We start from the raw sequence: 27,965 nt of genomic DNA, 5'->3' as shown, positions 1-27,965 counted from the left end.
GTCTGTCTTGAAAAGTCCTTTGAATAAAATCATTTATTGTCAAATTATATCAATAATTATTCCCTTCTTATTAGAATTTCTTTTTAGTTTCAATAAAATATCTTTGAGGCATTTAATATTCCCTTGTGATTCTAAGAAGAAACAGGTTCTTTTAAGTATCAATATTTTCCAGAAGATAAGCAAGTAAACCTCACATTTAGTTAAGGAGAACACCAGGACACTGGGATATTTATAAAAAGAGAATTGATTTTAAATACACATGATAATTACTCTATTTTAGGGGGTAGCTCAAAAGAGCTAAAATAATAAACTTGCAAATTGGTACTACATTTATTTTATTCAACTTACTCTTTTCAATTATTTATGTATAAATATAAAAATAATATGACATTTGGGTATTTCCAAAAGGCTCAAAATATTTCCTTCTCTTGGATGTGCAAAACTATGACAAAGGCAAGAGTATGAGATTTTTCGAATTACAGGCTTAAACTTGGTAGAACTATTTTTGTTTTATGCTTAAAAAGTGTTTCTTGTAGCTCATATTTTAATAACATTTTTCTATGAAAAAGCATCTTTCTGTGACTATATTATTATAGAATGTTATAGTTGTTCTGAAAATGGCATACTGAGTCCTTCGTTCCTTCTTTGGTTGATTTTTGCTTAACTCTTTGGACTTTCTTGAACAGAATCACAATGAGAAAGCAAAGAAGTCTGTTGCTAAAGGAAGAAGCGATATTAAACTTTTGTTTCAACACTGAGTAGGAGTCTTCGACAGCCTCACGTTTTGGCAAGACATTTCTTCTAAACCTGCTGAAAATACATTTTCTTTGGCATGAGAGAGGGATACCAGAAATCAGTGGCAGGAAATATAAGAGATAAGAAAAAGAGTGGAAGAAAATAATATTGAGGTTAAAAAGAAAAGCTGTTTTGGTATATTGAAAGGGCATTACAAGTTTGCTAATGTATAAAGGAAATGATTGCTTTCTCTCTTCTTTCACTAACGGATGGGTGTTTTATCTCTTCATTGGCAATAAAAGTCAAACTATGGGTATATCAATATCACAAGGGAAATATTAAATGATATTTGTATTGTATTAGTCCTTCCAGGTTAATTGCTTTGTCCAAACACATAGTGTAAAAGCAAGGTTCAGGTTAAGGTAGAACTCAAAGCCCTTTGGTTGGAAAAATATGTGGATGTTTGCTCTGAAGCTGAAGTTAAGAGTTAGTAGGTAGAATTTTACTAAGAACCCTATTCAATACAATTAATCTGAAATAGAGTTTCCAGTAGAACCATATAGAACTGTCTATTAATTATCAACATGAATATTTGCCCTTTGCAATGACTGGGCAAGAGCAGCCAGAGAAGAAACTTGGGGAACCATGTTCTGATTTGGAATGAACATGGGAAAATGGTAGAAGATGTCACAGGAAATCCTTGGGGAGAAGGAAGGAGATAAAAGTGGAATTACTAAAAGATGGTCAAAGGAACTCACAGTCAGGATCTAAAATAGATCACTCAAATTCATATCAGAAGTGTAACTTTAATCTCTTAAGTTAAAATCCACAAGGCAATAGAGATACATTTAGAAAAGATCTGTTAGGTAGTCAACTAAAAGATTCTCTTATACGGTTAAATCAATTTTTATCTAGTAATAACCAGAAGCCGTATGATTTCCATCATATTTCATAAGCTATCTTTCTCAGATAAGATCCGTACCCTCAGCAATAAATCATAACCTGTACCGCTTTAAAACCTCCATCTCCCTTTTGTTTTAAGAACCGTTAGCCTATAATATGAGGATGGCAACATAATAAGTAACGGGATTTTGCTTTGGCAGCAAATACGTGTGTTCATGTGATTCTTACCTGCCCCCCTTTAGGCTGGTATTTGATGTTCTCTGTCGATCCAATTTTGGATTTGACATTCTTCAGGTCTGGCAGTGGTTGGTTGATAAGCCGAAGCTGCTTGGGAGTAGCAGGAGATTTTGGAGGCGTACGTATAATGGCAACTTTCTTCTCACTGGGCACCAAGATGGCAGACTTGGGGGTTCCTGGTGTGTGAGGGGTCCTGGGGTAGCTAGGGGTTCCAGGAGTGCCTGGTGTGCGTGAAGAATAGCTTGGTGGGGTACCAGGAGTGATGGCAGTTGATCCGGGGGTAGTGGGTGTTGAAGTGCCGCTTTTTCCTGCTCTGCGAATTGGCTCTGACCCTGTATTAACAAACAAAACAGAACCCAAACCACAGTGTCAGAAAGTTCTCCTGGAGACACCCCCCTTCCCATCCATTGTAAGAACTCATAATTCATTAAATTTCTAAAGGGTTTAGAATATTTATGAATTACAGCAATGCTCGAAAAGGTGAGAACCTCTTATTTTTAGGCCCATAAACTGGTGACATTCTTTTGATTCTATCAATGTGAAGATAATACTTGGGTTTTCCTGATTTATTTAGTTATTTATTTACTTATTTATTTGTTTATTTATTTAGCGGTACGCGGGGCTCTCACTGTTGTGGCCTCTCCCGTTGCGGAGCACAGGCTCCGGACGCGCAGGCTCAGCGGCCATGGCTCACGGGCCCAGCCGCTCTGCGGCATGTGGGATCCTCCCGGACCGGGGCACGAACCCGCGTCCCCTGCATCGGCAGGCGGACTCTCAAGCACTGCGCCACCAGGGAAGCCCCTGATTTATACTTAATTCTCATTATGAATGTGTCAAAAGTATTTTCTTCTTGTGTGATCATTTAGGCATATGGACCTGCCTTTAGTTGGAAAAACAGTCTGCACTTAACGTTCTTTGTGGGCTCATATTTACTGAAGAGTCTTTGAATGACATGCAGAACACTTGTTCTTTTGTGTAGTAAGTTTATTCCGAGATCCAGGTGGATACACAACATAAAATTGTATATTTAGATCACATGCTTTTGGCCTGCATAGAAAATTATTTAACTCTAAAAAAAAAATCTAGTTCTCTCCTTAGAAAAGTGGGATGTTATAAAAATTTATTCACAGAGAATCTTGTACCTGATTGTGTTTGCAAATATTTCCTTTATAAGGAAATATATCTTAGCTCTTATTAGAAAAAACAAAACAATTTCTTTCCTTAGAAAAGTAGGGTGTTGTAGCAATATGTTCACAGTGAATCTTGTGATTGCGTTTTCTCCCATACTTCCATTACTAGTTTGCAGTTTGGAGTCAAATCAATAATCCTTCACTGTCTATTAATAATAAAGATATTGTGAGGTGTATTTCTTTGCCTCAACTTGATATTAACCTCATTTTATCATTTAACTCATTTCCCCTCATTTTCCTATGCTGTGTTTCTCACATTTTTTTAATGTGGGTTTAAATGCCATTTCAAATGCTTTTCTGAAAGAATAATGATATAAATGAGGATACACCTTAACAGATTTCAAAGCACTTTTGTGAATACCGAACATTTGATAACCAAACATACACACACGCAGTAGAGGCAGCTCTTATTATGTCTAACTTAACAGTAAGGACATTGAGCTTCATTTACCCAGATGATACTAAATGCTAAGCCAGATATGATATTTAGCTTCCTAATATTTGTTGAACTTTCTCTTAACTCTAAAAATCTTTTGTCTAAAATAATACATTGATTCCAATAATAGAACACTGATTTACATTGTTTACATTTATTATACAAATTCTTTCACTTTTTAAAATATTTTATAGAAGGGCATGATTTTTATTTTTTACTGCTGAGTATGTAACTTTGTAAAATCAATGAATCTTCTGGAAATTTTGTAGAGGATAAAGATATAACTCATTAATTTTAAAATCAATGAAGTAAAAGGGATCGTAGAGTCATCTGATGTAATTAATCATCAGTGCAGAAAGTTCTTCCTGAAAAAGGAGACAATTAATCTTTGCTTAAATATTTACAAGGAGTGAGCTCAAGAGCGCTTCTGAGAGAATTGTAGTCTGCAGACAAAGTAAATCTACCCATTGGTCTAGACTCAGTCTCCTGGATAATCAGAATAATTTTACTTCCTCTCTCAGTGAACAGTTTTCACATATCAAGGCAAAGTTGCCCCGTGTCCTTTTGGTCTTTTAGTAAAAGGGCATGACATGGGTAGACTATTCAACTGGCAATATGAAATGGGATTTGAGAAGAGTAAAGTGATAAATTAGTGATTTTTATTGCTTTCCACAAATATGACATTTCAAGACCAGGATAATACAACCACATTCAACTTGTCTTTCTGTAGATTCCTGGCTATAACATTTGTTTATGGAGGTTTTGATGTTGGTTTGAGTCAGTCACTATGTCCTGAAATATCTCTTCAGAAATTTATTTCTTCCTCAAATGTATTCTCCATCACGTCATCACTTTTAAATAGCTCAGGTCTTTTGGGGAGAGGGATCATCTCTGCATTATTTGCCGCTCTACCTAACACTGGTGTCTTTTATGGGGCCTGAACACAGCAGGAGCTTAACATTTTTTTTTTTAATGGTATGAATTTGATTCAGAATTTATCCAAGTGTGCTGAGGTATTTTTCACTTCATGGAGACCGAGTTAAAGCAATAATCTGGATGTGCATAACAATATTTACTAAAAGAAACATTTGTGTAAAAGTAAGAGTTATTTCTATACCCTCAGAAAATGGCTTTAAGTTTTGAAAAAGTAAAGGAGGAAGGTTCTGTGTTATATCTGGAGAATGAGAAAAAAACACAAGTATTAAGAAGCTCTTAATGCTGCTGTTCAATAGATATGATCAATTTTTATTGTAATAAATTATGTTCTAGTCATCAAAAATGACAAATTTGACTGTTTCTTATTAGTTCTGAAATAGAGAAGATTAAATTAAATTACTAAAACGATTTAAAAAATATTTATGAGTTACTCTCTGACACTATGTTCTTATTTATCTTGTCATCTCTTCAGTGACAATATCTTTCCCTCCTCTTGGGCTGAATGAACTTCCTGCATAGCACTTTCTTTCAAATCTTTTCAATAGCTGTACAAAATGCTAGAATATTCCTGTGTGCAGTTAAGGAGATGATCGGCAAATGGGAGGAGGCAAACTGCTTGTTCTGCTAACTGTCCCTATGCCTTTTAGCTATTGCTATGTAGAGCTAAAATAGACCCTACGTCCTAGATTATCAGAGTATCCTTTATGTTCACTGCCAAATAATACAATGTTGTATGCTTATGAGCATAAGTAAAGGTAAAAAGTCAAGATAGAATTGGCTCAGAACATAAGCAATTTGTATACAGATACATTTTAAAAGGCAGAGTACGGTGGCTCAAAGATATGGATTTATGTAAGAAAGTGTCATTTTGCTTCCATGGCAACAAATACAAGCATAATTCAAGGTGTGTTTGGGAAGCACTCGGGCCTTTGTGTTGGCTCAACATCCCTGGGGTAATTGCTGATGCTCAATTCCAACTCCAGGTATTTGGAGTTAAATTCTCTTCTCTGGAGATTACTAACTCTTAAACGTCTTCTTTGCTAGTTCATTTGCCTACTTTACATGTGTTAAGGTGAAAAAGAGTGATTTCAAAGGCCTAGCATGTATTTCAAAGGATGTTAATGCTTCATGAATCCAAACGGTGTGGGACACAATGGCTTTAATTATAATAAACACTTTCACTGTAGGCAAAAAACACTGTTTAAGTGTCATACAAAATAGTCACATTTGAAGTGGGGCAATTATTATTAAATACTTAGAAAATAGGTGGTGAAATCAACTATAATGTGATAGTAGTAGCAATTTCCAACACTTTAGTAATGGATTTTAAATGACAGAAAGGCTATTCTCCAAATGTTTCCACAATTTTGTAATAGTTTTTAAATGACAGGGATACTATTCTCCGAGTGGTTCTACAGAACAGTTCCCTAATACTATTTCTTCTAAATAAATATAGAGAAGACATTACGAGGACAGGTTGTGAACTTATCAGTGGGCTGAAAACCAAATTCAGCCGCTTACTAGCTGTGTAGTATTGAACAAGTTACTGTCTTTAAAAGGTCAGTTTTCTCATCAGTAGATTTAATGAGGTTATTAATACCTAACCATCAGCATTATTAATTAAACTGATTGAAAAATGTGTCTTAAGATTTTAGCACATATATGTGATTAATAAATGGTAGTATTTTTGTGGTAACAGAAACATGTTTATGAAAATAATTTAAATTACTAGATAGTCTTGGTAGCAACACAGCACATAAGTGGGTAATGATTGGAACTTTTTAATATTCTTTACATAAACTGATAATTGCTCACCATTACATTATGAAATCAAAAGAAATTGAAGCTATTGCACAGAACATGCTATGTTTACAGCCTCATTGGAATGCAAATTCTTACCAAATTGAGCAGGATCCTTAATTTTGATTGTTGATTTTCTAGTTAGATTTTAGGACTTGGAATTCTAATAAAGGTTAAGTTTTTATATTTAAAAAGTCCCTGGACTTCCCTGGTGGTCCAGCGGTTAAGACTCGGAGCTTCCACTGCAGAGAGCACGGGTTCCATCCCTGGTTGGGGAAGTTCGGTACGCCATGCGGTGTGGCCAAAAAAAAAAAAATCCCTGACTATCGGTTTTCTCTACTAATTAGTTCTTTCGAATTTTCTTTTTTACTTTAAACTTCAAAAGAGAAAATATATTCTGAAAATGACTTTATTTCAATCCTATTTAAGGGATAATGAGGTAGTATTCCTCCCTCAGTTGTTTTGACTCAAATAATGGTTTTGGACCCATTGATAGCCTGGATCTCTGATTCTTAGGACAAATATAATCTGATTTTAATGCATATTTTATTTGCAAATGTAAAATATAAGTACATTATAAGCTACTCCACTTAAGGGATTTTTAAAAAATGAATGAAAACGAAGCCAAAGCAAAATAAACCTACTAGTGGTCCGCCGTGCAGAAGAGGAGATAGAACTGTTGAGAGAGAAGGAGTTCTCATCTCTGTCTCCTGATACCCCTCGGCGAGGAGGGAGAATGGAGGACGGTCTCGGCAGAGAAGAGCGCTTTTCTGGGCTCTTGGTTACTCCATCCTGGTTGGGGAAAATAAAACGACGTTGGGATCCTGTGAATCTTCGTTTTAATTATGCAAAGTAATTACATTGCTCTGGCTAAGTTTCCTCCTGTATTGATAGATGAATTTCTTTTAATCCACACTACTGACTTTTATATACTTATAAGCATTTCTGCTTCAAAACTTAGAAAGAATTCAGATTTGCCTAGAGGTTTTATAAAAATATATTATTTTGGAGTTAGTGCTAAAAATCGATTGTGAAATTCAAATTCTAAATGATAACATTATGATAAAAATAATGTGCTCAAGTAGTCTCCAGGTAATTAATAATTTTAACTGAGAAGTCTTCATCAGCATGATAATGTATTAATCAGAAAGGACTGGCAGAAGGGCACTGCATGTGCAGTATTTAGCAATGATCACCACCATATACTGTGCACTTACGTGACAGGAATGCTAAGTACTTCACATCCATTTATGATTTAATTTTTACAAAAAATGTTACATGCATTTTAGAGCTGAGGAAACAGCTTTCATCAGTTTATGTAATTTTTTCAAAAATCACTGAGCTGAGAGGTAGCAGAGTTAGTATTAAATCTTGATGTGTCTGATACTGAGCCCAAACCGTCTATTATATTATATATAATATAATTTGGTACAATATTATATATAATATGCCACATGTAACATCATATATAGTATATTTTGTATTTGAAATTTTATTAAATATCAAATAAATAATAAATTAATTATGCATTGTATATCTTACAAAAAGACATCTATTTTTTAATGATTAGACTATTTTAACTATTGAAACACTTAATTTGTACTTGTTTTTAATAAGGTCTATTGTTTATATGTCAAACACTTCAGAACTGAAAGTCTTTGCTTTCATACAGTTACTGAATTGTGTCCTTCTCCCAAATTATGTTCCTTTCTGCACCTTTGATTGGCTTGCTGCCTTACCTTGTTCCCTGATTCTGAGTATGGTAAACGGTCTGTGGAGCCCGCTGAGGTGGGCTGTATGAATAAACTGTCAGAAAATGTAGCCCTTTTAGTCGTACTAGGGCAGGCTGAGCTGCATCGTGGGGACTTTGTGCTACCCTGTAAGGCAGGAATCTTTGACAAGGTAGAATTCTAGCCATGAAAGAAAACAAACAAAAGCACAAAATAAACCAAACTATGAAGTAAAAGGAAAATTTAAAAAAAACATGTAAACATATAAGAAATTAAATGTCTGCTTTTAATAAGAACACATGATAAATGGTTATAATCAATGATAGAGACGTATATTATGTGAGAACAAGAGATTTTCATTGAACACATCTTTTTAACTGGAACTAACTTAAGAATACACATATAATGAGAATATAGATTAAAATATTATTTATAAATTCTATGTATAAGGTCTCTGATTAAGCCATAAACCTTATAATGATTCCATATTTGGAAAATATCTTGAGAGTCTCTTGGAATTGTTCCTTTAATAAACACAGCCCTTAAATGGTATATATAATCAACATTTTGATCACATTTCAAGAACAAAGTATATTTAAGGCCTAATAATGGAAAACAGTTCTTTTTTAAGTTGAGAATATGTATTTTCAGATTATCTACACTGATATCATCAGAAAATTGCAGATTTTATATATAATGAGTTCATTTTATGAGTCAAATGCATACCAGGGACCAAGTTATACCATAGAATTAATAACATTTTTATGCAGAGACCACAGTTTGTATGATGTGCTATAAATTCTAAAAATGAAAGTCAACACTGACTAGATTGCCCATAAAAATCACAAGACTTATTTCACAGGTGTTGATAATCCCTGGGAAGATTGTCGGCAAGAGCAAGTGTAAGTGGGTTGGACATAGATATACAGCTTTTGGAGAAAGCTATGCTGACATGCCACATGTCTCAGGGGAGACTGTTAAAACTACAGACAAGTATGGCAAAGCCGAGGAGGTTTTTATCTTCAAATAATTAATATGATTTAGCCGATACAAAAATAGCAGTTGAAACTAAGATTTTTATCTCAAGTTGTAACCTCCGTAGACACTTCAAAGAGGCATAAGTATTCACAGATTGCACGAATCACTTCTTGTTTTACAGACCCAGCACCTTGAGTGGGAAGTATAACTGGGTCAGCACAAGTCATTCTTTTTTGACTGATGCTACCCACAAATTAGTGAATTTCAAAAGTGTGGAATAGGAAAGCAAAATGGAGTAATTGGATTGCCTCAAATTATGAAAGACATCTACTAATCTCCTGCTAAAAACAAAAGCAAAATAAAATGAACAAACAAACAAAAAAACTCAAATGAAATGAAAGATTATAGGTTAGGTTCACAATAAAGATCAATTGAAAAATCGGAGAGAACTGTTCTGATGGATGTACTGAGTTAATCTTGAGGTTTTAGGAAACACAGGAAGAGGATGAGGTTACAAGGAAAAAGGAGGATTTTAAATGAGAAAAAGTGAGAAAGAATGGTGGTCTAATCTCTCTTCTTCAGAAGGATGAGATGGGCATTTACAAGGAAAAAGGTTAGTTTTTGTGTCAGATGTATATGGTCTCTGTCCAAGTGTAAGCATTGAATGCTATTTCTTGTTGAGTTACTTGAAGACCAACGGACTTGAAAATTTCTGAAAGATTTTGCAAACAATGTAATCTTAAAAATTATTTTCCTACCAAGAGAAAGCTCAGACTTACTTTCCGTATCTGCTCCTAAAGACTTCCACTTTAAAAAAAAAAAAAAATAACTATTGCTGTTTATTGAATAAATACTATGTTCTAAGCACTATAGAATGTATTATTTCATAAAATTACTGTACTTAGTATTTACAACTCACTTATGATATAGGAATTTTTACTCCTCCCCTTATTTTTGGAAAATTAAGACACAGGAAGAAAAAGACCATATAGTTAATAAACGTTCAAAACTTGGATCTGGCCTGTTTCATGGCCCTGCTCTTAACCAACACAACCCACTAGTTCCCCATCAGAAACAGAAGGTAAAGAGATACAAATCTTGAAATAGCAGTGTGGTCAAAATAAGGACTAAAATTACCAAAGCGATAAATGGATTCTATTGCTTGCCATAAGTTCAGGACTATGTCTGAAAACATTTATATAATAATCAAATATACATATATTTTTTAATCAACATAAAGTCCCTTGGCTTCAATATGATATAAAAGGTTTGGCTGTCATTGAAAATGAATTCCTATTTTTCACAATAAATAAAAAGAAGTCTAAAATTTTATTAGTTTTTAGAAAGCTAAACAAAGAATTGATTTACATATCATACATGATGGCTAAGACCCAGAACACTGTGATACATTACTAATTATCATCACTCAAATGATTTGTTGTAATTTTAGGATTCCATGATAAATCTTTTAACTTTTTTCTTTCAATGAGAAAGAAGTAAAATACTTTGTGTTGGTTTTGGCCTTTTGAAAGTTTAAAAAACATGGTTAATAATACAAAAATAAAATTTGCAAAATAAGAAATATAAAAGATTTATAAACATAGAAGAAGCTAAACATCATTAATACAACCAAATTAAAACAAAATATTTCATCTCCATAACTTGGTAAAAATAGAAAAAGTATACAGATATCTAGTAATAACGAATACAAGCATGTTCATATACAGCTGGAGGACATATAAGCTGTAGAACCTTTCTGGAGGACAATTTGACAATATGCAGCAAAAAGTTTAAATGTGGACTTTCTTTTTGAAACAATGATTTTGCTACTAGAATATTATCCTAAGGAAATGCGTATGGATACATTCATAGATGTAGCCAAAAAGATTTCTACAGTAATACTGCTAAAATAACAGAAAACTAGTTTGAATGTCAAGTAATGGGAAATTGATTAAGTACATCACTGTAAAAATATAAAATGCAATATTATGTAGTCATTAAAATGATGTACAAGAATGTTTAATGACATGGAAATCTGTTTATTGTTTAATTAAAAAACCGATATGTGGTGTTTCCATCTTTGTTATTAAACCTATAAATGTGTAAAACAAATTAAGATTTTATGTCAAAATGGTAACGCAGTTATCTTTAGATAAAGAGATAATATATTTTTACTTATTTTTCTCATCTACATTAATTTTCTCATATTCTTATTTTGTAAAACAACAATGAAAATGTGTTGTAAAATACAGTTTAGTGTTGATTATAATGGTTTATCTTGATTCTATGAAAGTAAATAAATTGGGCTCCCCCGCTTTTGCCATATCATTATGGTGTTTCACATGTTTTTGTTTTGCTAACAAAGAGGCAGCCTAAATCCCAGCTCTGCCCTCACCAGCTACCATCACATTCCAGAAGACATTCGGACATGCTTGATTGAATGCCATCGAGAATCAATCTGGGTGAGTGAACGATCTAAAATGTTTTAAAAGAGTAAACATCTAAAGTCTAAATTTTATCTAAAATTATTAAAACATTGCCACTAATACCAAAGGGAATGTTGAATGAAGAGCAAGGAAAAAATTATTTTACTCACAGACACTTTGTCCTTTGCCTGTTTAAATACACTGGGAGCCTGAGCTGATTCAGCACCTGCTGCTGTTGAGAGAGGAGACAAAAACAACCCCACACTTAGTGGCTAAAGACCACATAAATGCATTTTTAATGCCTTTTGGATATTCAGTTGTGTCAACAGACTAATGCAAAGCGAATTGTGTTTATATTGAGACTCAAATTCAGTAACTGAAGAAACCCGAATAATAAGAACATTATAGCATGTGGCTCCCACTATACAGTGTGCTAATTACTATAACCCAGTGTTTACCAAAGCATAGGTAAGCACACCAAGTGATTTTCTATCTGTTACCAATGTACCCTTAAATTAGTATTGATCCTTCAGAATGGAAATCATAGGACAGTAATCCGAATGCTGCAGAATTTAAGGAAAAGGGGAGTGATTGGTTTCTAGGGTGGGCATCACATAAGAATATTCACAGAGATTCCCAAACCTTCTTTATGCACCCACTGTCATATCTACAGATATTTCTGCATTTTACATTTTAAACTGTCATGGTCTGCCAACCCCTTTCCCTCTGCACCCCTTCATTTCACAATATGAATGACACACTTGTTTGACGTGAAACGGACCACATGAGAAGGGAAGGGAAGAAAAATGGCTTGTCAAGAAGAGAAAACATGAGAAGAATTTTAAGTTCAGTAAAATAGACCATGTTCTACACATGCACTTCCTGTATGAAATTATTACCACATCTGTTACTGTTGTTTCTCTTGCTGCTGTTTTATACTTCTGGTTTCAATTTTAAACTCCATCATCTCTAGCATAATTTCTGCTGATGACTTACCTGACTTGACTTAAATATCTTTCACGACTGAACACAACCCTTTGTGTTTGGGGAAACTGTCCCTATTTAACAATTGGGCTAAGAAAATAAAAGGCATAAACTTGTGTGTTTACTTCCACCTTAATTTTCTTTCACAAGAGAGAAACCCTCTGGAAAAAAAATACTTATCCTTATAAGCACTCCAAATGAGTTTCAAAAAGGTTTCTTATGCCATGTGCAGTTCTAACACAAAAATAGTAACGGTCTACAATATGTTCTATGCTATTTAGGACTGGCTAGTAAGATTATTCGCAGACTCTGAAACTAATTTTTTTTTTAAAAGAAGCAGTGCAAATTATGCCTCTTTACTATTTCTACAATATAGCTCATTTTTTCTGCGACATATATACTTTGCTTTAAGTCAATGAAACTCATCTTTGGTATATGATTTCTGTTTGAGTATCTTAATATTTGAATAAAAAAGGAAGATCCTAATTAGTCCAAAGATCTTAACTTTCCTTTAATGAATGAAATAAAAAGGCAAGTTATTCTCAGTGTGGCATATTGAATACTAATGACATGCAGGTACTTCACCAAACCATTTGACATTTCCTCTGAAATTGTACGATCCTAATATATTTTTCATCTTTTTAGGTGGCGTATAGGGCTTTTATGCCCCAACCAAGAGATTCTGCCTGTGCAAGCATTTTTCTAACTAGAAGAAAAATTCCAAGTTTAATGAAAATGTACTAAGTAAGATGCACTATAAGATTTAGAGATGTCATGTTAATTCCTAAGTCTTAACTTAGAGGAACCCCTCATTCTAATAAACCTTCATCATCAAGGTGTGTGTATAATTATGTCTTCTACTTTCAAATCCTGCCTTACATACTAGTTCTTGAAGGATGCTCATGAGATAGTTCCTATATGAAGAACACAAATGAAAAATACTTGAAATTTTTAGTGGCTATCATGAAACCATCAACCTTGATTTTTTTTCTTACAAGGGTTAATGCTGCTCCTAACCCTTTAAAGCCACCCAAAGATTCATATAAAGGCACTTCTAATGTATAATGGATTGGGAAACATTCCTTTCTGACTTAAGAACTCTGATGCCTTCTTTTGTAGACTGCAAGTGTGCCATTTAATCAATGATAAAATAAAATACATTCTAAATGAAGAGTATCCTAATATAATTATACATTTAAAATAAATACTTTGCACTGAAATTTAGGAATAGAGTTTACATTATAGATATTATGTATGGTCTTTTGTGATGGTTTGTAACATGGTTCACTCCTTCATTCCACTACTTTTTTAAACAGCAAAAAACAAGTATATCTGAAGAAGACAGAACAATAAGAAGGTAGGAAAATAGAAATAAACCTAAATTCTAAGATTTTGGGAGGGAAGGGGTTTATTAAATTTTAAAGTTATTAAATTTTTGAATACTACGTTATGTAGGGGAATTTAGCAGTTTGGATTCAACACATTTAAGAAAATCCCAAGGACAAAATGTCAGCTAAGAAATGTAGTATCACCAGAAAGCCTGGCTAATTTTGGATATGAAAAATAAAATCTGGTGGGAATACCAGACAATTTACTTTTCCATTTTTTTCTTTCATCCAAAAGCAAAGTAATTTTTCAACCACAATTTCACCCCAGATTTGCTTTTCATTTTCCATCTCAAAATCACTATGCATTCTTGGTGGTTCTCAGTAAATTCATCAACATCAGTAACAGATTTGGCAATAACAATAGAGAAAATAGGACAAATACATATGGGTTTTTAAGCATGAGGGAGATAAATAAGCAAAATAATGAGAATGCATACCACGGTTATATTCATCGCCATCGTCTAACCAAAAACACAGAATGAAAATAGGAATCCCCAGAACGTGACACTAGAGCACAATGCCAAGATACAATCACTGTTAAGTCTGAGCATGACAAAGAAACAGATGGTCATGACCTCTTCTGCAGGGAGGGAAAAAAAAAAAGAATAATGATACAAGACACTTAATAGCGAAATTGTTCATGACTGCTGAGATTCTTGGAAGAAAAACAAAACGAAGCTGCTACAGTAATGAGATAAAAAAAATACACGTCCATGTTTGCCAGCCACATTGCAGAATTGAACAGTCACCTGTCGTTTTCCGCTTAACACAGGAGAGATGAGTTGGTCTAGTATATTTGATAGCAGGTTTTAAAATGAATTTCCTGGAGGGAGAGTGGGCCTGAACTTCTGTTTTTTTAGCAAGTTCAGCCTTCTTATAAACTGCTATGAATAAGAAAACACAAAAAGCATACCATCAGGAAAAAGTAAACACTTGGAGCAAAACCGAATGAAATTTCATCAATAATTAGTTACCATGGTTAGGCAGTTTCTTCTACAAAAGAGTAATAATGAATTACTTCAAAAACATTTTTTAAAGAAGTGATTGTTAAATGAACCTTTTTTCCTTCTCACTTCATCTCTGGAGACTGTGCTAGGTTCCTTTTTAGCTATTTTTCTTTCAGGAGTGGAAATTCTGCCTCTCCCGGTTTTAAAAGGCTTTTCTTTTCTATGTTTCTCAAGAGATGGTCTCCGAGCTTCCTTTTCAGCTTTCTCCTCTTTAGGAATAGTTTCTAACTGTTCTGTCATGATGCTCCTATCATCATCTGTGGATCAAAGCAAACCATGACAACAACAACAACGAAAACATTAGTAACAAATGTACAAAATGCTTCATCTATTTAAAAAATGCAAAATCAAGAGATAAAGGGTCATTTTAAAATGTTTAAAAATGAAAAAAAAATTCCACTAGGTTACTGGATTTTATTTGGGAGTAGAAAATTTAAAAAGATAATGCACACCTTGAGTGTCCACCCAGAGGCTGTCAGCGTCCATGATGGAGTCATCAATGGTGGTCTCGTCTTTGTAATCGTCATAGGTTTCTGTCTTATATTCTGAGAGTCCAACCTCTTCTCTCTCAGGGGAAGCCGGAGCTTCTGGGGAGCCATCCTTGGGTTCAGCCTGGGCTTCAGCTGCCTCTTCTACTTCAAGCTCTTCTTCAGCACGGGGGGATGGTCTCCTTTCTACCTCAGGCTGCTCTAAGGCTGCAAAACGCACACTGTGGGAACCCGACTCCCCTTCATCAGTTGTGGTTTGCACGACAGTGATGAAATCATCCTCGATGGTTACAACGGACTCAATCACTCCCTTGTGTTCACCAGGGCAGGTCTCCACAAATTCCTCCCTGACACCTGGGACACCCAGGTCAGTAATCTGAAGGGTGTCTGAGCGGAAGAGGAGTTTATCATAATCTCCCCGGGCTTCTATCTCTTCTTCCTCATTCTCAGCCTCTGCTGGTTCAGCTCCAGTGGCTTCAGGCAATGGTTCTGTAACATCAGAGGGCGTGATAGATATATCTGGGGTCTCCTTGTTTTCTTCTTTTGGCAGCTGAATAAGTTCCATCTGGACGTCAGCTCTCTCATCTGCGGCTAAATCAGCCTCTGAAACAGCAGGTGCACAGGGTATTTCCACAGACAATTTGACGGCAATCTCGTCTTGAATTAGAGAGGATTCTGGGGAAATTTCCTTCCTGCCCTCATCAGCTTTCAAGGACTCCATGGTGAGGCTTTCATGCTCGCCGCTGGACTCATAGGACTCCTCTTTGTCTACAGCCTCCTGGTGCACCAGGTCAGGCTTGGCCACCTTCTCCTTGACTTCTGTTTCACTAACTTTTGTGCCTTCTTTCACGTGGCCAGACTCAACACCCATAAACGCATCGGCCTCCTGAGCTGCTGTGGATGAGGGGGCGAGGTCCTGGGCAGCCTTGAGTTTAAGCTCTGCTGCCTTTCCAGCATCTATGTGTAGCCCTGAGGCCATCTGTCCAAAGTCACTGATTTTAACATCTAACTGACCCTGGTCAGCTTTCTTTGCAGCAAAATCCAGCTCTGGTTCAGCTTTTTGGGATGGTTCTACTTCAGCTACCTCTGGCACGGAACTAAGACCTTTCTCTGCTTTCTCAGCCACGAGAGGTGATGCATCTTTTGAGACTGTCAGTTCTTTGGCTGAAGCTTGCTCATGGGTTACTCCTAATCCAAAAGTTTCAACTTTATCACCAGCCTCTTCTGTTTCCTTGGCATGTTCTTTGGAATCGGCATGTTCTTCACTTTTTTCTAGTAAAGTATCCAGCTTATCATTCGCTTTCTTCTCCTGATCAAACTCCCTACTCAGTCCTGATTTGTCACCAGAGATAGGCGGGGATGCTTCTTTCTCAGCACTGAGTTCATCTTTGACTCTTCCAGCAGCTGCCAGTTTGACTTCAATCAATGAAAGATCCGTGACCAAATCTCTTCGTGCTTTATCATCAGTGCCTTCATAAAAGGAACCACTCTCCCCAGATAAATTCTCACTGTCTTGAACAGGTGATGGGAGTGGGACTGTGTATTTATTGAACACACAGTAGCCCAGGTCTTCGAGCTGACTGTCAGTTTTAACAATGACGTGGTTTTCATCAGTGACGGGGAGGAAGCCAGTACTACTCTCCTCCACCACAGTCTCTGATGGGACTGATTTTCTCCTGGCAACCTCAGCATCTGCACTCATGGAAGCTAATCTTGACCTTGTGCCTGCCAGGTCTAGCATCTCAGGCAGGTCAGGTGCCATGACAGTACCATTTTTGTAATAATCTTTGGCTAGGAAAGGTGACTCACACGATGGCTCGACTTGGGTGTTTTCCTCTCCAGTAGCTTTTTCCCCCTTTATCTGTTCTTTTTCTTCTTTGCTTTCTGTTGGGAAGCAAGGGGCTTTGTCCACTGCAGGTGTCGTGGCCGGAAGGTAATCATCTCCTTCGTCCATACTTCCACTAGTGTTGGTTAGAATATCAGAGGCAAGGGGAGAAAGATCATGCCCCCGACCAAAGTTAAATCCAAGGGCTATGGAATCCAGGCAAGACATGGGCAAATTGATTGACATGCTTCTTTGCTCTATTGCAGACCTACCACCAAGTCCTAAACTCCTGCTCAGTGTCAAATCATCCTTATTCTTACTGTGGAGATCCCTTTTCTCCCCATACACTTTTGGATCAATAGTGAACATTCTTTCTTGAGGAGAAATGGGTTCTTCAGGTAAGTCAGATGGATAACTCTGTGCAAGAGTGCTGTAGCCTCCTTCTTGCGCTACAGCACTGGGCTGGGAGTCTTTCTCTGCCGTAAGTGCCTTGTCGCCGTTTTTATACATGGAAGATACGGTATCAAAAGACTCTTGGGCACCTTCTCTTGTGTCACTCAGTTCATAGTAATCACTGCCTGGCTGGACACTTTTTGTCACTTCTTCTTTCAAGGCAGATGTTTCAAAGTACTTGGACATTCCTGACTTATCTTCATAAAATGGCATGTCAAGCTCAGCTGATGTTACAGCTCCAACTCCTTCAACATTATCTTTGTCAGCAACTTTTTCTTCAAAAAGCTCCTGGGTGGCACTCTTTTCACTTAGTGCAGCTGGTTCAGTCATGACTTTTTCTGGTGTCTTAGAGGTCACGGCTGAATCGGTAACTGCTTGCTCCAAACTTACAGGGAATGAGTCCTGTTTTAATATATCTGTGGGAAGCTCCTGGCCTTTCGGTTCTTCTTTGGAGTAAGTGTGCTCTGTGGAGGGCTGAATTACACCTGTTTCTTCGTCTGTCAATTTTGGGGCTTCACTCTCTTTTGACACAGCTTCTTCGTCAGAAATGGTTGTTTGTTCTTCAAGCTTTAGGTGAGGTTCCTTTTCAGTAAGCATGGATTCCTGTTCCCTGAAGGTGGGAGTCTCTTTTATCTGCACACTCTCTTGCTTTATTGCCCCTTTCTCTCCTCCTAAACCTTTCTCCGGAACATAGTCTTCCACAATCGAAATGTGAGCATCTTTGGGTGATGTAACTGCCTCTGAGGCTGGTGCTTCTGCCATTTTGTCAGGTTGATCCATATGGGGCTCTTCAACTTTAGAACTATCTTTGGCAGTTGCTGGGCTACCAGTTTCTTCCAAAGATTTTTTGTCATCTGGCTGTAATAGGGCGGGGGCAAAGGGTGATGCTGCTGCAACAATGTCATTCTTTGTGACATCAAAAGGAAGAGTGAAGCTTCCACCCTGAAAGGGACTTGGCATGGGAGAATCAAATTGTTTCCCTTCCCATTTTGGGATGTCCTCAAGTACGTCTTTTTCCTTCATGGGTGTTAGGGGGCCAGGAGATACTGGAGCAACTAAACCCCACTCGTCCTTTTTTGCTTCCATTGGCATTTGGATGAACCAGTCCTTTTGCTCTTTTGCAGCTGAGGGCTCTGCGGGAAGGCCAATACCAGGTACCACTAGGCTCGGTTCTGTCTTCTGTTTTGCGTCTTCTAGGCTGGCACCCAGAGTATGCCCAAACAGAGTGGGAGGTACTTTTTCTTCTTCTGTGTCTTGCATGTCCTTTTTATCAGGGGAAGTTTTAGTTGTCTCAGGCTGAGAAACTAAGGCAGCATGTTTAAGGTCTTCACCAGGCTTACTTTCTTCCTCTGACTCCTTTTCCTCCTTTTCTAATGGCTCGGCTGGAGAGGGAGTCAATTCCTGTTGATCATGAAACTCCATCTTCGAGGCTGTAAGCAAACCTGAAGTAATTGGGTTGATTTTTAAACAAATAATAGGCAAGTGCTTTCAGGCAGTAAGCTTAAAATTATATTTTGAAATGGCAAATGAATGGTAGGGTATAAAGAAAAACTATGAAACATGCAAGCATGCTACTCATTTAAAAATCAATATGAAAATGTCAGGACTGAGATATATTTGTACGATGGCTAAAATGAACTCCCATTGTGAATTAATGTGTACAGAAATTGTAAAAAGAGTATATTTTGAATACTTTTTTTTCCTTTGTTTGGTCTCTCTAAACAGTATGTGATGTATACTGTAGGAGAAAAAAAATTTCATGTGCCTTCTACAGATAAAATTACAAATTAAAGAATATTGAATAAGTACTTACATTAAGGTACAAAAGAATCTATATAGTGATCTAAATATGGGAAAGAATTGATTTCTACTGACCTTTTTCTTTTGTTTTCTAATTTGTAAGTGAATTTGCAGGCCATGGGCAGAAGGACAATTAAGTTATAGTTATATGTGTTAAATAAATTCAGTTAACTGGATTGACAAGTTCCAGGACCAATTTTGGGGGCACTGAAAGGTTACTAGAATAAATTTTTAGAAGTCATCTGAGATTAAATTTCGGTAATACAAATAAATGATTACTACTGACTTTATATGATATGACCTAAATATTGACAAGTCAATTTCTATCACATATCAAAATTCTTCAGTCCTAATCATTACTTACTCTGTATGGTAGATGTAAGAAAATCTGAATTATACTGATAAGACTGGGAAGTCATGTGACTAACAAAATTTTAAAGAGTCAACTATTAAAATTCTTTCTCTCCTCGGTCATGACCTCATTCTCTGGAATGTGACCAACTGGCGAAGCACTGACCAGTATTGGCTTTAGAGATGCTTCACAGAGATTCAATGACTCTTTTTAATTTTTATTTGTTCACCAATCCAAAAGGCTTTAGAGTCTCAATTGTATTTTAAGGTCAAAGTTATTTTACTGTGGTGAATAGGGCTAAATGAAATTATCTGGAAAATAAAACTCAGTCATCTCCTGAAGAGCAAGTGAATGGATGATTATTACCTTATATACTTGTTGTCACGATAGAAAAGAAATACTATACGAACTTTCTAATAAAGATTAGATGAATGAAAACTCAAGAGATATGGTGATTATCAAAGGAGTTGGCTGCCATGGAAAGGAAATGATATGAGAAGCATCAGCAGGCGCTTTTAAGGAAACCAAACCATATTCACTGAAGCATAAAAAAATAGAGCACACTGCGGTTGCAAACAAAAACGATTCTACCGTTTAAGCCTGTATGTGCCAAAATCCATCTCTACAGTCTGAAAGAAAAGCATATGAATTGCTGTCCCCCAAAATAAAAATAAAAATATACATGTATTAGCAATGTGACTGGCAAACATTTGAGATGAAGAGCGGGGGCGGAAAAAAGCTCACATAGTGTCATCAGCCTGGCTGCAAAGCGTATTGTATCATGGCAAAGTAAAACCAGGAATCAGCTGCAGCAGTGGAAAATCAAGCTGCCACACAGCACCTGCACAAGCCACACTCTCTGCTCGTTAAGTCTCAAACAGTGGTTTTGGGATCATGAGAAGACCCAGCGATGGAATAGCATTGGAAAGGCATCAGGTTGGTAAGCTGCTGGAGAGATCTATCTTTTGCAACAAAACACATGCAAATCCTAAGAAAGACACACCTTCCCCGGCAGAGGAAGGGGTTTTTACTTCTGGAGACACCTCCGCGACCTCTTTTATACTTTTCTCCTGTGGGGTCCCTGCTGGGGCGCTCTCTTCAGGAGCTATTTGGGCCTCCGCACTAGACTCCACTTGGCCCTCACTGAGGCCCTTGGGCTGGTCTGAGGCCTTGGCAGCCTCACACTCTTTCCCAGGAAGAGTGGCAGGTTTCTCTTCCTCGGCCATTGGACTCGCTAGCATTTCTTCTTCTTAGGGAGGAAAAAGATGTTGACATCATGACCACAGAAACATACATGAAACAACAGAAATATTATTCAAGGAACACTTTCAGCTCGATTATATTGACCTCACAAGGACCTCTTTTACCATTTGGATGTGCAAATTAATATCCTAATGCAATGGACATTATGTATTGCTTGGAAAATTATTATGCATAATCTGCAAATCATGATGCCTTTTACAGTCTCATGAAAAGGCTCTTTATTTTAAAACTTGAGAGCTGAAAGGGTTTTATTGCACTATTACCCTCAGTGGAAATGGCAGTAAGTTGTACACAATGTGGAAAGCTGGCTGGAAATAAGAGATGGTACTGCCAGATAACAGATGGTTGTGAAAAGATAGAAGCATTGATGTGCTGAAACAAACCTTTAAATTTGTTAGACATGTGCTGTTTTCTCCAATGCAGGAAGCCCCTACATACGAATTTCTGGTTACTTAATTTAAAACACGCAAACTTCGCTAAAGAGATCTTTGGGAATAAAAAGCCTGGTCTCAAAATAATATCCAATCAACTACCTTATTATCAGCTTCATCATGAAATCCATCAAAACTCTTTAAAATATAATTTATTTAGTATTTTTAAGGCCAAACACTACCAAACTTAATTTTACCTTCATTGCATTATATGACTGGAGTATGTAAAAATTTTCAAGAAGTAAGTAAAATATTTTGAAAAACAAGGTCCAGGTAAGAGTTAATTTCACTACTATTTAGAGAAGTCTACCTCTGGGACATGACTGTTATCAGATTGTTCAAACCACTGAAATAGCAGTAATATAGTTCTTGTATAGTTCTCTTTGACACTGAAGAAAGGAAATGTGCATATCATAAAGTCTCATTTCTGCAATTCAAAACAAAACCACCAAGGAAAGATAATTGAGTGGAAACAAAACTGCCAAAATATCCTCCCCAAAGATGTATATCACACAGAAGAATGTTAACAATTAAAACGTAAAAAACAAATTTATGAAGGCCATGAATTATCGTGTTCGTTTGTTTCTCATTTACACTTCAATTGTCAGTAGAATAAATCCCATTTTATTGCTTACGAAATTAGAGGGAGGGACTTCCTTGGTGGCGCAGTGGTTAAGAATCCGCCTGCCGATGCAGGGGACACGGGTTCGAGCCCTGGTCTGGGAAGATCCCACATGCCGCGGAGCAACTAAGCCCGTGAGCCACAACTACTGAGCCTGATCTCTAGAACTCGCGAGCCACAACTACCAAGCCAAGGGGCTCTCTACAGCCCGTGGGCCACAACTACTGAGCCCATGAGCCATAACTACTGAAGCCTGCAGGCCTAGAGCCCGTGCTTCACAAGAGAAGCCACCACAATGAGAAGCCCGCGCACCGCATAGAAGGTAGCCCCCGCTCGCCACAACAAGAAAAAGCCTACACGCAGCAACGGAGACCCAATGCAGCCAAAAATAATAAATATATAAATTTATATATACAAAAAAAACAAATCAGAGGGAAATATATAAGCTGTTTTCTAGTTCTGCAAATGAATGACTCTTATGAAATTCCTATGAAACGATTATACATTGTTTAAATGGACCTATGAGAAAGACTACAGATGGAAAGAAATTTTTTGAGAAATATTAAAATCCTTAGAGGGGGAAAAAAAGAAGACTACTTCTATTTTCTCACATTTAGCACTCAGAAACTTTCATTGTTGTAATTTAATTATGTCAGTAACATTTTAAGCATTCAGATTCTAACTCATTATTAAGGCAATTTTTATAATGCCATAGAATTAGACATTTTGATTAAAGCTAAGAGACTTTTAATATAGCTGCTTTAATATAGCACCTTATTGGATGAAATCTTATCAACTTAATTTACATGTTTTCCAAATCATGTAATTTTTTAGCTTTCCATTTTCTCATTTTGTCTAAATCATGTTTATTTCCACACCTGTTCTTTATTCAAAAATTCACATAGTTTTCTGAACTGTTTTAAGTTCACTTAGCTGTACTCAATATAGGTTATATTTCTCCATCAGAGTGTCTGAGCCACTGGTGCTCTTGCCTTGGAACTCTCTGCCCTTACATTAAATATTGTGCCATATAAAAATAAACTCTTCATTTAAGCAAGTTATCTTTCCTCATTTGAAAATAACTTCTTCACCTAAGCAAAAAAAAAAAAACTTGAGCTCTATTTTTTTTCCTTATAAAACTACCTTGTTAGAATGAGACAAATTGCAGCCCACTGCCCACTTATTTTATCCTCACCAGAGCCAACGATACATAGGGTCTCCACCTTCATGAGACTGGAATGACAAAAGCTTTGGAGCGTTTCCCTCATTTTAGCTCACTTCTACTTATTTGAAGCAAGATTTAGGTCACCTAGGGAAGCCTCTGTAGTTTCTGTAGATGATTAAGTGATTTGGAGAAATAAATTCATTCCATAACATTTATTCTACCCTAAACAGACCTTTCTCTTTTAAAGAGTTATCACATTAACATAGCACTAAAAAGAAACCTAACTCTATTGAAGTCTGGTCCTGGAAATATTACGTATCCAAGAGGATAAAATTATATTAAAGTTCATGTTCTTTGGTTTGGGTAAGAGAATATATTCTTCCCCCACTGATTTATTTGCAAGGGGCAGAAAGAAGTCATACTTTATTTGAACTTTTTTTTGCTTCCTTCTCAGAAGCCGTGAAAAAAAAAGGAAGTACTCACATGTCTCAAATAAGGCTTCTTAGACATAAATTGTTGAGGCATTTGGATGGACTGAGCTATATAGGGACTTCACTTTCATATGGAGAAAGCAGGCTCCTGTCCCTCCCACTCCACACATGAAGGCACACTTAGTATGATGCATGTGGTCAGAGCTGCAGGCAGGGGAGGGGGAGCAAAAGGGGACCATGCTTGGTTCACCTTTCTCCTGGTCTAAGTGGGCCTCTGCACTCTGCACTGGGACACTGGGGAGCACACTAGAGGTAGTCCACTGTGAACTGAACAAAGGATTCTCATAGTACTCCCCATCGGAATTGGAAGGGTCATCATCAGGCACAGACACCGAGATAGTGGAGGGGGCTAGGAGCCTACGCCTCTCCCCACTGGTGGCAGGTTCGTGGCTGGGCAACCTGTGTAGAGGACCCACTTGATCCTCAGCCCCTTCATCAACAAACAGACACACAGGAAGAAACTGCAGGGAGAACTGGACAAGACAGACACAAGATCAGACAGACGAGACAGACACCTGCACGAGGACACGGGGCCATGGAAGCAGCAGAGCAGGATGGAGGATGGGAGACAGTGAAGTCTCATGCTTCAGTAGCCGCTGCATTTCAGCTATCCCTTCAGTAATCTTGCCATTGATCTAAATGAATCAAATGCTCTGACACCCCCACTGCATAATAGAAATTATCTTTACATTCCCCTCAAACAAGTTAAAACAACAACAGGACACTGGAATAGAAACAAAGCACTATCAAACAAATACATTTGTTAGAAGAAATTCTTTCAAGTACATAAATTTTCCTCATGCTTTTATCAATATATTTATAAGTTAAAAAAGAGGAAAGCTGTTAGGAACTGATGCCTGCACAATTATGGGGGAAATCCGTCCTGTTGACGTAGAACCTTAATTATCTAGTATGCTCACATGTTTAGCATTTTGGTTGATTTAATTTTTAGTTAATGACTTCAACCAGAAAGTAAGTTTTAATTTCAGTCCTGTTAAGAAAAATCTAGAATGCATTATCTTTCTTTCCTGTCTTGCTTAGGGGAGCACAGTTGGCACAGATTTTTCTTTGGATGCAAACTCCTAGGCATCTTTGTAAACCCTGGTTCTCATTTGCACGACTGTGAAAATATTAGAAAGTTTTAGAAAGTACCTAGCAATATACAGTTGTTTTCCTGTGTTCTGCTTCTCTTCTGAAAGCTTAATAGAGATTACAATTAGCTGAGAATTTCTACTGAGTTGGCTTCAGATTCATCAGTATTTTATTCAATGCAGTTTCACTTGCACTGCTGGCTTCTGACTGTTTTTATACCTCAAACACCTCATTGCATATTTCTCATTGAAATGCCAAAGGAACTGCTCTCATTTCTCTCCTTTCCTGTGTCTTGGCTTAGAAATCTGCATTATTTAAATATACTTCCTTAGTTACAGGAGTGTAGATCAATCAGTTTGCTTAGCACTTGGATTCTTGCATATTTCAATGAGCCTCAAGGATGATGACAAAGAACAATATTTGGCTGCTGATGTAGTGCAGACACTACACCTCAGGCCTACATGGCAGGTTACTAAATTTGCTAATCACTATTTATTTACTTATATAGAGAAATCATTTTAGAATTTTGTGATTTTCAAAATTTGTACTATCTATATAATTTTTATTTCTATCAAAATTTAAGTTGACAAAATTACAGCAATAATTTGAAAATGCACTGTATTTTTAGGGCAATAACTTATTTTCAGCAAACTGAGTGCTGACAGCTGGAAATGAACCTGAAATCATAAGGATGCTAAAATAACATTTTGAAAGGAGAATACTTTTAATCTTTTGAGCACATTATTTACTGATTGTTCAATGGAAGTTGTTTCTGGATGGGTGCTCAGAACTTTCTCAGCCAGGATGCTTATTATAACATGGGATAGAAGAAACCTAAAATTACATTTGATATTCTTAGTTCAACTCAGCATGATTTCTCAGCTGAGCAGACAACTGGCTGAGATGTGGCCTACAATGCTGGCTGAGTCCTAAGTCCTGGGCTTGTCACAAGTCCCAGCCATTCATATTTCCTCTAGTGACTCCTGAGGCTGTAGACTCCCTATGGACACAAGTTCCTCCTAAAACTTCTAATACTTTCAACAGATTGCATGGACAATCAATTAGTGAAAACGACATATTTGCCTCTCTGCTTTTCAACATGTGCTGGGAAGTAGAGCAGACTACAGTTCAAAACTAAAGAATTTAAAGCTGAGAGCTGATAGTTTAAAGGCAATACCCCGTGGGTGTTTTAACCTTTTGAAGATTTCGGCTTCCTCTTTCTTGTTGCTCTTTTTTGCAAGTGCCAAAATGTGAAAACAGCCCAGAGTCTTGCTTCTGATCTATAATATTTCAAAGAAACAGTACTTTCTATTCTGAAAACTTTGACTAATCAGAGAACAACAAAAACAACAAAAACTTTAAGTGCTTCAGTGGAAAAGTAGCTTCTCTGTAGTATTTGTCTGGCCCTTAGCCAGGCAACGCCAAAAAAGAATGTCTGGCAAAACCCAGTCCCGTCTGGGTACTGTGAGCTGTATGCACTCCAAGTCTCTGTTTAGGACCTATGAGCCTGCAGTCCATCTACATTACAAGTCCCAGAGATGTGCCAGGCAAGTGACACTTAGAGGATCATGGCTGGCTAAGTTCAGACAGTGTACCAGTGCATGGGCTTCCAATGATAATGCTAGAAGACAAGAGATCCTCGTTTGCTACAGAACTGTGTATGGCAGGTGGTCTCAGTTCATACCCAAATAGAGGTGGGACACATAATAAATTGTAAATGAGTGAATTATAAATACATAATAATTATAAATATATTATAAATGAATGAATTATTTACATGGGAGTGGTTTGGATAAAAAGGAAATCAGTCCAGTGGCTTGTAACCAACAAACTCTCATTAGAAGATCACTTCACATTCATTGTCCCACAGTAAAAGCCTAAATAACATACAACTTTAGGGATGCAGTGAGGCTGTTTGTAGGGAGTTAGATTTGGATTTAAATTCTGGATAAGCCGCTTACTAGCCATGACATCCTGGGCAAGAGTGGAAGTGAGTATTATCTGTGTGGGTTGCTTGGAGGATTAAATGGGAAGGTATTTGCGAAAGCACCAAGTATCATGCTCAATTCCATATACATTAGCATCTCTGTCTTCAGTATATCAGACAAGTTGTCATGTACCTTTGCTCTTTACTTTCATTTGACACATCAAAGCTAGACTTGAGAGATTTATGAAAAATGAATTCATAACAGTTTTGTTCTTTAAGGCCAGGATTGAATGTCTCCTTTTACTATAAGTACACGTGCTTATGGAGTCTCTGCTTCTGCCACCAAATAGTCTGTTTCATTTAATAATGTGATATTTTAAAGGACAGGGTAGCCTTATGAACCTTGGACTTTTATATGAATTTCTTTGCATAATGATAATCTTTAAGAATGAAGTTTACCTGGTTTCAGTGGAAGAATACATTTTCCCTAATTGGCTTTCACACAAACCTTTTTTTTTTTTTTAAAAGCATTTGAAAATTTATATTGGGTAAAGTTTGCCACATAAAATTCAGTCTTGGTATGTCAGTCCCCTTTGGTACAAATGAGTAGTCACTTTTATGAGAGACTGAGTCTCTTGGGGTATCAGTGACTCAGTGATTTTGCCTGTCCTGGCATCACAGCTTCCGCCCCATGCCCTGGGGCAACTGGCTCCACTTACATTGTTTCCTACCGTCTCTAAGACCTTTCCATTCTACAAGCTTTTGATGAGGACTCCTCAGTTGGCCCTCTGTGTCTGCTGCCCCAGAATGTTATGGAGGGAAGCTGCTTCAGATCAGCAGTTATAATGTGGCCAAATCATTGACATAGGAAATCATCACCCTAGGATTTGGAGCAAACCTAAGAGGGCAGAAGGATTCCTGGTTCTGTTTTCAGATGTTTCCACTGTTCGTGCACGGGCTTCCAAGTTCTAATAGTTCAGTCCAAATGACAACTATTATGGTTAGGCCAAAAAGAAAAAGGAGATTAATTTGAAAATATCGTAAATAATACAGTATTGGTTCACTGTACCTGGGTTTCATTTCTAAGCGTGCTACTTATTTAATTTTTTCATTAAAATCCCTTTGTTTCCCAGAATAAGCACAAATTCTGGGAATTATGAATATTAAATCAGTTATAATAAATGGATATTCATAAATGACAGTAATTAACATCTTAAATTATTTTTAGTGAGAGCTTTCATGCTTCCCCTTTGGGAAAGAACAGCTTTCAAAATGTTTGATAATTAATAAAAAGTAAGTATATCCT

General features: G+C 36.8%; 1 protein-coding gene across 1 annotated transcript in view; it reads right to left on the bottom strand.

Moving 5' to 3' along the window:
- MAP2 (microtubule associated protein 2) overlaps window positions 1-27,965 on the bottom strand; it is a gene marked incomplete at its 3' end in the record, with an annotated part of 271,023 nt that overhangs the window by 16,149 nt on the left and 226,909 nt on the right. The window contains exons 7-13 of the mRNA XM_082841679.1: window positions 20,672-20,917; window positions 15,203-18,958; window positions 14,801-15,007; window positions 14,493-14,627; window positions 11,542-11,603; window positions 6,882-7,029; window positions 1,867-2,207 (exon numbers count right to left, since the gene is read on the bottom strand). Of these exons, the coding sequence (XP_082697805.1) occupies window positions 1,867-2,207; window positions 6,882-7,029; window positions 11,542-11,603; window positions 14,493-14,627; window positions 14,801-15,007; window positions 15,203-18,958; window positions 20,672-20,917 (4,895 nt within the window). The remainder of the gene's footprint in view (window positions 1-1,866; window positions 2,208-6,881; window positions 7,030-11,541; window positions 11,604-14,492; window positions 14,628-14,800; window positions 15,008-15,202; window positions 18,959-20,671; window positions 20,918-27,965) is intronic.

Source organism: Leucopleurus acutus, assembly GCF_964270905.1.
Source record: "Leucopleurus acutus genome assembly, chromosome: 6".
Taxonomy (NCBI): Eukaryota; Metazoa; Chordata; class Mammalia; order Artiodactyla; family Delphinidae; genus Leucopleurus; species Leucopleurus acutus.
Note: the sequence above shows the minus strand (reverse complement) of the source record. Positions and strands in the feature narration are given on the sequence as shown.